Source organism: Clytia hemisphaerica, unplaced genomic scaffold (genome assembly GCF_902728285.1).
Source record: "Clytia hemisphaerica strain Z4C2 unplaced genomic scaffold, Clytia hemisphaerica genome assembly, whole genome shotgun sequence".
Lineage (NCBI taxonomy): Eukaryota > Metazoa > Cnidaria > Hydrozoa > Leptothecata > Clytiidae > Clytia > Clytia hemisphaerica.
The window spans coordinates 24,541-37,144 of NW_027104247.1; the positions used below are offsets into that span (position 1 = coordinate 24,541).

The 12,604-nt window shown below is 34.9% G+C and overlaps 1 protein-coding gene and 1 long non-coding RNA gene across 2 annotated transcripts; both read left to right on the forward strand.

Moving 5' to 3' along the window:
• Positions 1–2,093: 2,093 nt before the first annotated feature.
• LOC136816402 (moesin/ezrin/radixin homolog 1-like) lies at positions 2,094–4,798 on the forward strand. The gene is made up of 4 exons (XM_067072730.1): positions 2,094–2,629; positions 3,359–3,451; positions 3,785–3,894; positions 4,231–4,798. Exons 1-4 carry the CDS (start codon positions 2,201–2,203, stop codon positions 4,751–4,753), a joined length of 1,155 nt encoding a protein of 384 aa, XP_066928831.1. The 5' UTR covers positions 2,094–2,200; the 3' UTR covers positions 4,754–4,798.
• Positions 4,799–8,342: 3,544 nt separating this feature from the next.
• LOC136816348 (uncharacterized) lies at positions 8,343–9,006 on the forward strand. The gene is made up of 3 exons (XR_010847915.1): positions 8,343–8,479; positions 8,632–8,750; positions 8,886–9,006. It is a non-coding gene; the product is annotated as an uncharacterized lncRNA (long non-coding RNA).
• Positions 9,007–12,604: the final 3,598 nt, after the last annotated feature.

Here is a 12,604-nt window from a genome sequence, read left to right on the forward strand (position 1 = left end):
GCTTTTTGAAACTCAAATCAACCGGAGGATGGGAACTTTTCCTAGGCTTTCCTTGCACGTAGCTAAAACAACAAAAATAAAAGCAACACTACAGCTAGGACTCAATAGCAAGAGCTAGGGACAAGATCAACTCATAAAAAAACACAAACAAAAGAAAAGTAATCATACCATTTCATCGATATCATATACTTGACAAGATCCACACAAAGTTTACATAAATTAGCTGGAACATGACCAACATTTTTTTCACTAATAGGTTCCACCATTTCTTTGAATTTTTCTTCAACAAGATTGACTTTTGGAATTTTGACCAATATTGCATTTTTGTCGAAACGATTGTTTTCCTCTTTAACGACGTCTAATTCTAGTCCAACAGGGGGCTCAATACCGTAAACATGATACCCTTTGATTTCGGTATTACCGATGAAGCAATATGAGCTCAACATGTTGACTGTTTGAATTCAAAATCATAAATAAAAGAATTTCTTTTGGAGCGGCCATATTTCAACAAGTTTTTCTTCCAGATTGGGAATCTCGGTTTTTGTTTACATTTTTTCTTCTTCCTGATTTGATTATTGGAAAATCGCGTCTTCCCGAAGTAGAAGATCTTCCGAATCCAGAAGTTTCTTGAATCTTCCCGAATGGGGTACGGTAATTTTGCCGTAACCCAATCGGGAAGATCTTCCCCTTTGGGTGTCAAGTTAATTTCCCGTTCGGGAAGGTTCTTCCCATTTCGGAAGAATCTTCCCGATCGAGGTAGTGGCGCAGACTGTACGGAGACGGAAAATTAGACAATTTTATTGCAGAAAAACGGAATTCAGCAAGAAGTTTTACGGAATTTTAGAATTTGCAAAAAATAATCACAATTCGCACCTCTGAAACACCCCTCCCCCTGACAAATGATATTAATTGGTCCGATATTAAGGAGGGGGTAATACTAGGGTTGAGGGGATACGGGGTAGCCAGACCTCCAAACCCTGGACCCTTAGAGATACTGATTTTTGCTGAAATGGTGACCCTTAGAGAGACTGAAAAATTCCCTACCCTTATTATTATAGAGAGCCTCTTGTTTGCGTTAAAATTGGCTTGACACGAAAATTGGAGTTGCTTATAAAAAAATGTTCAAGGTTTACTACTCAGGGAGGCATGTTTTTCAACTTCTGTCAAGGTAGAATATAGTAGTGTTCATCTCTATCTGTATAAGAACATTTTATTGCATTTTTAACCTAATTTTTCTTTGGAAACTGCATGAAATTGTTCACAAATGTCGAACATTCAAGAAAATTGGAGTTGCTTATAAAAAAATGTTGAATGCTCTACGTTGGAGGGTTACTCTTTCGAATGTATTACGCAATCAAATAAAAACAAACGTTAAAAAACAAGAAAAAAAAAGGGTTTACGAATTTGAAAGCTGACTGTTCTGGACTGTTAGAAGAACCCTTAGAGAGACTTTATTGAAAAATTTTCTTCAATTTTTGAAAAATTCCCTACCCTAATTATAGAAACTTAGTTGCAATTTTTACCTCAGTGGGCAATACCAGGCTTGACACGAAAATTGGAATTGCTTATAAAAAAAATGTTATAGGCTCTACGTTGGAGGGTCAGTCTTTCGAATGTATTACGCAATCAAATCAAAACAAGAACGTTAAAAAGAGAAAAAAGTAGGTTTACGAATTTGAAAGCTGACTGTTCTGGACTGTTAGAAGAAAGATGAAAGAAGTTTGGCATATTCTTGGACATCATCAGTGAAGAAACCCCCATTTTTACTGCTAAAACAGAAGCATTTCAAAAAGTTAAGTACACCTCTTTTATTTGAATTCATTTTTCAGGAAACCATATTCTTTTGAAAAAATCTGAGACAGTTTGTCGAGATTGTCTTGATTGTGTAAAAAATTTTAAAGAAATGCATATTTCAGAATTTTTGAGCTGTTTTATAGCTCCAAAATCTAATTTTAGAACAATTTATCAACAGTCGTTGCCTTAAAGAATAAAATCGAACGATCCCTCGACTGTCGATAAGGTAAAATGGAACGTTAGAACACATTTATCGACAGTTGATATCCAATCGAACGGCAAATAGAACTTTTTCTTGGTAGTCGATAGTGAATCGAATTATCGAATTTTTTTCGGACAATTTTTGACGTGAATTCAAATCTTTGTTTCATTATTTTATTTCACGACTGGATTTCAACGCTAAAAGATGTCTGCCAACCAACAACAACAACAAATTTCAACATCACCACATTCGTCAGCCGGTATTTCACCAGAATTTTTACGCCAAGTATCCAGCTACAGAGCACTGCTGCAAGAACCAACCAACAACAACTGGATCATGCAAGCACTTCATTCCGCCACTCTACCTTACAACAATCAGCTTCAACAACAACAATTACACACCCCTCCAGCAGCTTCCCTCCAGCAAACTATCGATTTCAATTATTCGGACGATGAAGATCAAGAGACCGCCGACACGACCAAAGGCAAACCATCTTATGAAGAACTTTATGAATTTTATGCTAAGTGGAAAGATGTTGTACCCTTTTGCATGTGTAAAGAGGTAACCTACGATTACCGGGACTTCATTGACAAAAAGTCGCCAAAATACAGTGCTGCACACCCTGTTTACGTGGTAGGTTTCACCTTTCCCCCTTCAAAGCCCTTTGTGTTAAAATTAAAGTAAAGGATTTTTTTTTAAGAATTTCTGGGATTACATGTTTTTTTATAAGCATTACACTTGTAAGCATATCTAGGCTCAGATGGGGGAAAAATTAAGCATATGCTAAGCATTATCTCGAGCCTATGAAAAAGTATAATGCTACTTTGTAGTATGGGTGTAGCAGCATATAAGCAGTATTATTAGGATATAAGCATCCCTCAAGCATTTTTTCAGCCTTATAAATTTTCGACCTAAGCATCTCTGAGCCTGTTTTCGGATTTTTGTATGCTTATAAAAAACATGTATTTTGGTATTTTATTTCACGGTTTACACGCTTTTTTTTATAAGAACCAATAAAGTTTGTGTCAGCCTGGACTGTTCATAAATTTTCGAATTTGTTTAGTGTCTTTTAGTGATATTTTATAAATTACTAATAAGATTTTTTTCGCTTTACTGGGAGGGATTTTTAGAATATTATTGAATGTTGTGACATTAGTTTCATGGTAATTTTCACTTGATTCTCTTAAATTAGCAAAATCATACGTGGAAATCACGAAAAAATGGCAAGTAAACAAAGGAATTTTCTGTCAAAAAGGTCTCCATTTAGTAAAGAATTTGATTAGCAGATAAAATAGTTGATCAACCTGACACCGAGGCTCTTGCGTCTACCAAAAATAACGAACAACCTTTTCTTTTTTCTAGAATATTGCTAATGTTGCTCTGGATCGATACAAAATTGGTATTGGTATGGAGAATGTGAAGAACACATATTACAAAAAGAAAGCTGTCAATTGGGTATGTTTTAACACCCCTGTCTCAGTGCCCCAGTGGGACTTTTTCTCAGAAATTCTTATAATGCCAGTGGTGATGGTTTTGGATCTTTTCAATGCAATTTCAAATGGGGATTTATAATTATAGGGCAATTCCCCAGTAGAATTGAAATTTTTGTGCTTTTTATTTTACCAGGACGATTTTTTGACCATGTTTTCCAGAGGGTGTGGGGGTCCACCGGAACTATGATACAGGGGTGTGTTTTAAGTAGAGTTTGTTTAGTAGCCTTTGATTGAGTATTCATTTGTATTTCATCTTGTATATTTATATATATAACACTTTCTTTTCTCTATACAGATAATGCAAACCTTGAAAATATCGGCCAAGCAACACCCGGACGCTTCAACCGAACTGAGCAAGAAGCTTTCGTCAATATTAGCTGGGAAAAGATATTCTGAAAAAGAACAGTAAGCCTATTTCTACCACAGCATAATCACTTACTACTCAGGGAGGCTTGTTTTTTCAACTTCTGTTAAGGTAGAAGAATATAGTAGTGTCTATCTGTCTACAAGTTCTTTTATAAGAACATTTTATTGCATTTTTAACCTAATTTTTCTTTGGAAACTGCATGAACTTGTTCACAAATGTCGAACATTCTAAGAACGTTCTAGTCTTAAGATTTAAAACTCAAGATTATTTTTCAGTTTCATTTTCCAAAATTTTCATTTTTGGAGTCTGGGAAAAGGCTTTTCATCGAAACGAGGCTAGACTGTAATATTTCCTTTTTTTCGTTTCTTTTCAAGGAAAGAGGCTGATTCAGAGGGTGTGTCTGTGTACCAATACAGACAGAACAGAAAAAGGAGGAGGCAAGAGGAGGCAAATCAAAACCAAACATTTACGGACGAACAACGGGACATTATCGAGCAAGCTGTTCAAGAACTGGCCGAACAAGAACCAATTGAGCAAGAACTAATAGAGCAAGAACGATCGTCCCTCCTATTACAGTCATATCCACCCAAAATTTCAAAAGGACAGTATGTTGCAGTGGCTTGGAACACGCGCCTTGGATTGGCTGAGGTAACGGAGGACCTTGACGAAGGAGAGGATAGAAAGGTGGATTTAATCGAAATCAAGACAAAGGCGAATGAACTTATGTTTAATTGGAAAAGAAAGACTTACGGCGATGTGGAAAGTAAGTATATTTTGGGAGTTGTCCAGAAGGATAACAATAACCAAATTACTAATATTGCGGAACTTGAAAGTCATTATGAAGCCTATTTTGATAAGTATTTTGCAGAACCACCTAAGGATTCTTCTGAAGAGTAATTTTGCTCGAACAAAGTGCTCTTCAAGTTTAGTTTAGAAGGTTTGACACTGTGAACACGATTGTGAAAATTTTTCCTATGGTGCTGTCTCTGTTTCCACTTATCATAATGGGTCTGTAATGACTTTCAAGTTTTTTAATATTAGTAATTTGGCTATTTTATCCTTTCATGTTGTTTTACAGTAGTCTACTTTCCACAAAAAAAAATTAATTAGTTCGCTTTCATTTTCGGTTGTCTTGATTTCAGAATAAAACTACTTTTTCATCCTCTCTTTCCTCATATCATTGACAAAAAGACCCTCAACTTAGTGCTATACTTTCCATTAGAATAAGATCACTCTCACTTTTGTTCGGCCTTATTGATTTTGTTTTTGGTAAGGGCTAATAGTTGTTGTTTAGCTTGCTCAATCATGTTTAGTTGTTCGTTTGTAAATTTCAATTAGCCTTTTCGCGCCACTTTTTCTTTGTCTTAAACAATACAACCCTGAAAAGGTATCTTGTGAATTATGAAATGTTTAAAATCTTGTTCGTTTTTTACTACCGTACTTTTTATACAAAAGAACTTAACTGATACACATAATGGCAAAATGTGCTTTTATGTGACCGGAAGAAAAGAGAATGTCACTTTTTATACAGTAACAATTTATTTATGCCACTTCTGGCCACTTTGATTTGAAATTTATTTAAATCTATTAACATTCTATCATATATTATCTATATATAGTAAGTACAGGAAGTGGTTCACTTGTGCGCGGATTTTCCGCTAAACAGAGTACTTTTTTTGCATTCAAGAGTGTCAAAAATGCCAACATTAAGAGAGACAAGTATCCCATAAGGTGTCTTTAAACAAAATAATTTTTGAACATTTTGAGAGAGTCTAACATTTCCGTCTTTTTTCGCAAATTTGAGTCTCACATAGGATCAATTTTAGGGATCATTTTAGAATACTCTGGGATTATATATATATATACTAATGCCATTATTTTTACAATTTTTATATATTATTTTATCAGTTCCAAATTTATTTTATATTTGATAACTTATCATATAAATTTGTAAATATATTTCATAACTTATGATATAAATTTGTAAATATATCAATCAAATCAAAATATTCAAATTAATTTATAATAATCATTATTATACTCTAGCAGTTCTACTTATCATAAATAAACGTTCATCATGATCAACGTTACCAATTTGTCTACGTTTTTTGTTCAAAGTCGTGAATTCCAATCGAATTAATATCATCCCATTAGCATGATCTGAAAACAGGTGATCATTCTAAAAAAAGAGTAACGTCGTCAGATTAAGATAAATTCTTTGAAAGTGAAAGTAAAGAGCAAGACGCAAAGTTTTATTTATCTTGTCGAAATCTTTTTTTTGGCCTTAAATTACGTTAAGCTGTATCTTAAGTCTTTGTAACATCGTTTGAAATAAAAGATTTTACCGTTTCGTGTGGAGAAACTCTTCATCTACTTTGGATTTATTTATCGTTCGATTACAGGCTCTTTTCTCCAAGTATTTCGAATTCACTCATCTTTCGATTGCCGATTAGTGGTCTAAGAAAGTAAGAAAATCAGACTCGTGGTATATACAAGTATTAAAAACCCGTTATAAATTCCGATTTGGGATGTATGGACAATTCTTTTTGTAAACAAACATTTCGCTTTTCGCAAGGCGATAAAATTAAACGACGAGAGGGAGAAAATGGTTTCAAATTAATTTCCCAATTCCGCTACACTCTATATGATAGAATTTCTTGGCATTCAAGATCAGCTATCGACAGTCGAGATCAGCTAATCGACAGTCAAGATCAGCTAATCGACAGTCGAGATCAGCTATCGACAGCCGAGATCAGCTAATCGACAGTGGATATCAGATATCGATAGTGGATATCAGATATCGACAGTCAATTAAATGATCTCGGCAGTTCATGAAAAGTATTGACTGTCTATTTCCAGGCATCGACTGTCAAGAAAAAGAAAAAACTGTCCATAAAAACGATCGACTGTAGATAAAAAACATCAACCGTGTCCACAATTGATGTTTTCAGACCTAGTAGTGATGAATGATGATGTTTTTCGATCGGTTATCATGATCACGCTTCTCTTTCATTTCCTCATACCTAGCTTCTTTAACGATTGTTTTTAAGCCATTCGGAGTGGAGGCTTTGGTAGCACTAGCATAGGTTTGACTTCTGTCACCTGATCCTCTACTTTCGTTAGTGATGACTGGATTTCTTGAAGGATCGAAGTTTTGATATTTTCTCCTAGGGTGTCGATTTGTTCTTTAATTTTTTTTTCGAAGTCATCTACAGTGTACGATTCGTTTTCTAGGCTCTTATTCTTTGTTTTAAGAGTTTTCACTTTCTTTTGGTAATCTTTGATCGATCGATCACGCTCGTGTATGATATTTTTCAAATTTTCTTGGTCGCTCTCCATACATAATGATTCAATATCCTTTGAGATGTCTACACAGTTTGAGCAGATGAAGGTTGCTTTGTTGCGTTTCAGGGTTTGATTGTTTAAGTGTATTTGAACTTGGTATGCTGGTAGTTTAGAGCATTTGAAATGAACTAAACGAGAACATTTTACCATGGAGCATTTAAGGGTGTTTGCTTCGTCTGGAACGAAGCAATTTGCAGTTGTACACTTTGGTGGAGTCTCTGTTGATGTTATGTCAATGGATGATATATCACTGGGTGGATCCTCATCCATTGTTGTTGATTTTGGTGGCGGAAGATGATGGTAGCGTTTGTGGGAGCTTAATTTTTTAGTAAAAATAGCAGATTTTTTGTAAATTTTTGTGTTTTTTGTGAAAAATTTGTTGTATTTTTACTAGAAGCTCTGCCACAAAAAAATTTGACGTCTGATCACGTTGACGTCAAATAAAGAATTTTGAGATGGATTTCTATTATCAACAGTTTACAATAGAAAAGACAAAGAAGCAATCCGCTAAGGAATTCTCGTCCTTCATCCAGCTCCGCTATAACATATCCCTGATAAAATCACTAAACCCTTCTTCATAATGGTTGTGAGCAAAAAAAAGTATCTGAGTGTCCAACTTTTAGTCTTTTTGTTGTCGTTGCATAAGTAAGGTTTGTTGAGCCATCATCTGTTGAAGTTAATTTTGCATGGTTGTTTGATCATCTTGAAGTTCTCTGTCCTTTGGACGTTTTTTTTATCATATTTTAATTTTTCTTTCAAAAATTCTACAGTATCTGAGCTCAAACGTTTTGGTGGTTTATCTTTCATTTGGTCTGTCTTCTTCTTTCAAAAAGTTTCAGCTTTATGTTCCATGGCTAAACGCCTCACCTCCATGGCTGCTTCTCTGTCATTTCGTTCTTTTTTACAAGCTTCAGCGACAGCTTCTTTGGCTTTTTGGGCAGTATCGTCAGAAATATTTATGACTTCTTCATCTAAAACTTCATTTTCAGTTGGTTCATCACCACCCAAACCAGTTTCTCGAGCATGATTCAATGGTATGTGTAACTGTATTTTCATTTTTTTTTTCATCAACTTTCTGTTTTTCAAACAAATTTTCCTTAACTTTTCTTTCTCTGTTTCATTACCAGGGATGAATTACTTGAATTTCAAAAGATTAAATTTGGGAATTCATACATCAAATCTGAGAAGTATGGAAGATCCTCAGCAAGGAAAAATAGCGCTGTGATTGTTAATTATCAAAAGCAAACTTTGCCAGGATTGGTCTTATTTTTCATGAAGGTACGAATAGTTTCATCAGATGGTACTTGATTTATACTAATGAAATTGGTGGAAAATTAAGGTGGATGTTTTTAAAAATGTCCTAGTGGGTCAAAAAGCACTTATGAAGGTGAATTGACAGAAGAATTAATAAATCGTCAATTACTTATTAGGGGAAAGATGAGAATGTAACCCTTGCAGTAGTTGAGGTTTTAAAAGAAATGGAAAGTGATATATGTGGTGTTATGGACAAGAAAATTATCTCACTTAGTCATATCAAGGCTTTTAAAAGGTATAACGTTTGATGTGACTAATTATAGCTTCTAATTTTTTAAAAAATTAAGAGAAATTCAAATTCAGTACTTTGTTGTGAACTCTTTTTAATGTCAAAAACGACAAGTTGTGTTTATATTTACCTAATACTTAGAACCGAGAAGAAAATTATTGTAAAAACAGAATCAATCAATGAAAAGAAGGTTTGTGTAGAACAAAGAAAAACTTATTATTTTATTGACTTTGTAAATAGGTTTGAAAGTGACTAGTTATGGTTACAGAGAAAGATAATATTTTTTATATCTTATATTAATTTCAAATCGTACTTTATAGATCTAAGTGGTTATACTTTATCCGTACCAATTTCTGTGTGTATCTTATTTTGCGTATCTAGATGTAATTTTTCGCACATATTTTTTGTGCACAAACCAAAACCTTCATTTCAAGCACAAGTAAAAATTTGCGATATAGTAGTATTTACTTTATATTTCTTATATGGTTGTGAAACAATATTTTGCATGAACAGAAACTGGTGCACAATAGCGCAAAGATTAGTATGCATGAAAATAAGTACAAATAAAGTTGGTATATAAATATCATACTGTGGAGAGTATTTTAATATTTTGACGCCCCAGGAAATATATAACTTGTCAATTTCTCTTATCTCATCGTTTGGATTTTGAGGAGATTCACTCTTTTTCACTGATTACATATATTGATCTGGAATGTTCATGAACATTTTGTGATTTATATAACACGTTTTTTTTTCGCATTCGAATGAAAAGCTCAGTGATTCTAGGAGTCAGATCTTCAAACATGAGTGTGCTACGTGCTTTCCGTAAAATTTCTGAAAAGAAGGATCCATAAAAAATGCACGATGGGATGTTACTGTCGGCATGTGGCATCCTTACAATGAAGAAGGGAAAGGCATCTCTCTTATCAAAAAGTTTATATCTAAAAATATTGTTTTCAACGGTGATATCTAAATCTAAAAACGATGCATGGTTTCCATGGTGCTCAACTTTGAGATCTAATTCTTTAGGGTAAATCTGTTTGTAGCAATTATGAAACTCATCTCTGTCATTTAAGGCACACAAATCATCAATAAATCTACCTACAGAGTGGAAGTTATTGGCACTAGGCGAACTAGCAGAAATGAGACCTTTGACATACTCAGATTCAAAATGGTACAAAAACAGATTTGCCCAAAAAGGAGCATGATCTATTCCCATGAGAATTCCAATGCACTGTTTAAGAATAGAATTGCCAACTTTGAAAAAGCAATTTTTTATCAGAAAGGACACACACTCAGACAGTGAAGTACTAGTAAAGAACCTATCATCCTTCCCTTTTGTAGTCCAGTATGCTGAAGTATTTGAAAAACCAAGTTTATTTCTACAACCTAAATCAAACACAAAGTTATTAATTTTGGTTAAAATTTCAATAGGAAAATCGTGTGGAAGGGTTGTTATATATTGTTAAAAATAAATATCAATCATGTTGGTAACTGTTCAGTATGTTTGAAACAAAACCACCATTTTCATAAGGAACAAAAACAATTCGACTGATCAAAGATTTTGCAGAGTGTACTACAAGAATGTCACTTTCAACAACGTGTTTGAAACATTTTCCAATTTGATTACCATCTATCCAGCGATTTAACTTAATGCTTGGGAGACAATCTCTCTATTTCATAAAGGGTGATTTCGGTTGATATTAGTTCCCTCAAGACCATCCATACCTCATCACTATTGTTGGAACAAGCGTAGAAAATGACAGTTCCGTATTTTACTTGGCCTCCATCAGAATAAGAAACCATGTAACTATTCGAGTTCCGTTTAAATCTGTAACTGAAACTATGATACACATTGTTTTCGAAATTAATTCGTTCACAGAAACGATCAAAGCTATCAAATTTATCCCTCAAATCGTTTGGTATTGGGGGTAAGTTAGGAATGATAGGCGGAGATTCGTTTATCTTTCCATAGAAAAACACATTGTGGGCCATTTCGGTTTTAATAGGTGTTTTTCCTTCGACAATTTCTTTGGCTAGTGCACGGAGTTGTTGATCTTGAATACGATGAGCTACTTCACATACATTTTGAAGAAGCCCAATGTTAGACACCATCCGTGAAACAATTCCACGTGTACCATGGTACTGCCTATTAAATGTTGCGATGAAGCCTTCAAATACAAAATTTGACAGTAAGACCAGAGGACATCCATGCTTTCGGCGGAGTCTGTTAAATGACACGCGCCTTCCATTTATTGACGCGCCCACGCGCCCACGCGCCTGAATTTTGACGCGCCTTATTATCAACACGCCTTAAATTTTTGACGTGCCTTACAGTATTACTACCTTAAATTTTTGTAAATTTGACGTGATTTTTATTGCCCCCCCCCCCCCAGCACGTGAAAGGCGAAACGTTCTGCAAAAAATTATTCAGAAAAAAAGACGACAACAACGGCGGTTCATTTCATTTTTTCTGATTTCTAATCCAAATTTTTCAGCATTCTCTATGAGATAGAAGTGATTTTATTTCTATGGATAAATATTATTTCCGTGAAAAAGGAAAAGGAAATATTATCCTTGCTATTTTTAGCCTTAGGGATGTAATATGAAATTGTAAAATTTGAAATATCGACGTGGTACGCACGTGCTGCATCCTGAATTCTGAATGAAAATCGAAAACCAGGTGATAAACCAGAAAAATCAAATTAAAAAATTACACCCTGGATGAACACTACCTTATTTTATACACACAAGTAATCTAATTGTTCACACCAAAACGAATTTTTCGTTAAGTCTGTTTCGCACCTATTTTAATTTCTCCTTTCTCTCCTTGGTAAAAAAAGAAAAGTTCACTGTAAATAGTTACATTTCTAAGAAGAAAGAAGAGAAGAAGGTGCGTCAAAACTTAAAGGCGCGTCGAAATTCAGGCGCGTAGGGCGCGTGGGCGCGTGGGCGCGTAAGGCGCGTCATTTAACAGACTCCTTTCGGCGCTGATCTGCAAGGTGCACGAGGGCATGATTGGTGAAGTTTGAGACTGATCTCCGTAAAACGAAACATCAAGGCGATGGTATTCATCCAGCATTTCTTCAGCTAAAGAAATATCATTTTCATCAACTCGATCTGTATTGAGGATTTGGTTCGCAGTAACCAGAAGACCGATGTGGCAAAGAATTGAGTTTGGTACTCGAGATTTGAGCAATGGAAGGAGTACATGTAGTAACACAACTTGCAAGAAGCCAGCTTTCCCCTTCCTCATGCTTTTCTCGTCAATAATTGTAACTTTCTTAGAAAAGTCATGGGGATACTTCATTTCCTTTAATGAATCATTTATTTCGCTCAACGATTGAGCAGTTATAAAGCCTTGAGACGAGAACAAATGACGGGAAAGCTTTCTTTTCAATTCACCCTCCAAAATCAAGTGCATGTAATCGAAGGGAATTTCGGATGGTATTGTTGTTATGTCTATAAGTACTGATTTACCTTTGACACCAAAAAAGCACTGTTGTTTAATTCTGCTACTTCTGCATGAAGCAGAAAAGTGTCATGCGTACGTAATGCGGGTTTTCTCAAACCTGACTTATAGGGGTATATCCTTACAAAGGTACCATTCAGGCTTTTCCCAGGGTGAAGACAAACAGGACAACCAAAACGCCCATTGAATTGTTTAATATTTAATGACGCTGCACGTGCGGGGAGGTCAGCAAGGCTCGATTCAATCTTCAGATAAAATGTCTGTTCCTGGTCAAACAACGTCATCGAGAAACCAACTCGAATGAGTCGTTTAATTTCCCTAACAAAATGTATCTGAAATAAATCAAAATTTGGTTTTTCACTACCATACCAGAGACCACATACAACAA

What these genes read in the sequence shown, in the direction of transcription:
- LOC136816402 (XM_067072730.1), top strand. Translation starts at nt 2,201, where the DNA reads ATGTCTGCCAACCAACAACAACAACAAATTTCAACATCACCACATTCG. An exon ending in CTGCACACCCTGTTTACGTG is followed by an intron (nt 2,630 to 3,358) that starts GTAGGTTTCACC and finishes TCTTTTTTCTAG; the next exon opens with AATATTGCTAATGTTGCTCT. An exon ending in AGATATTCTGAAAAAGAACA is followed by an intron (nt 3,895 to 4,230) that starts GTAAGCCTATTT and finishes TTTCTTTTCAAG; the next exon opens with GAAAGAGGCTGATTCAGAGG.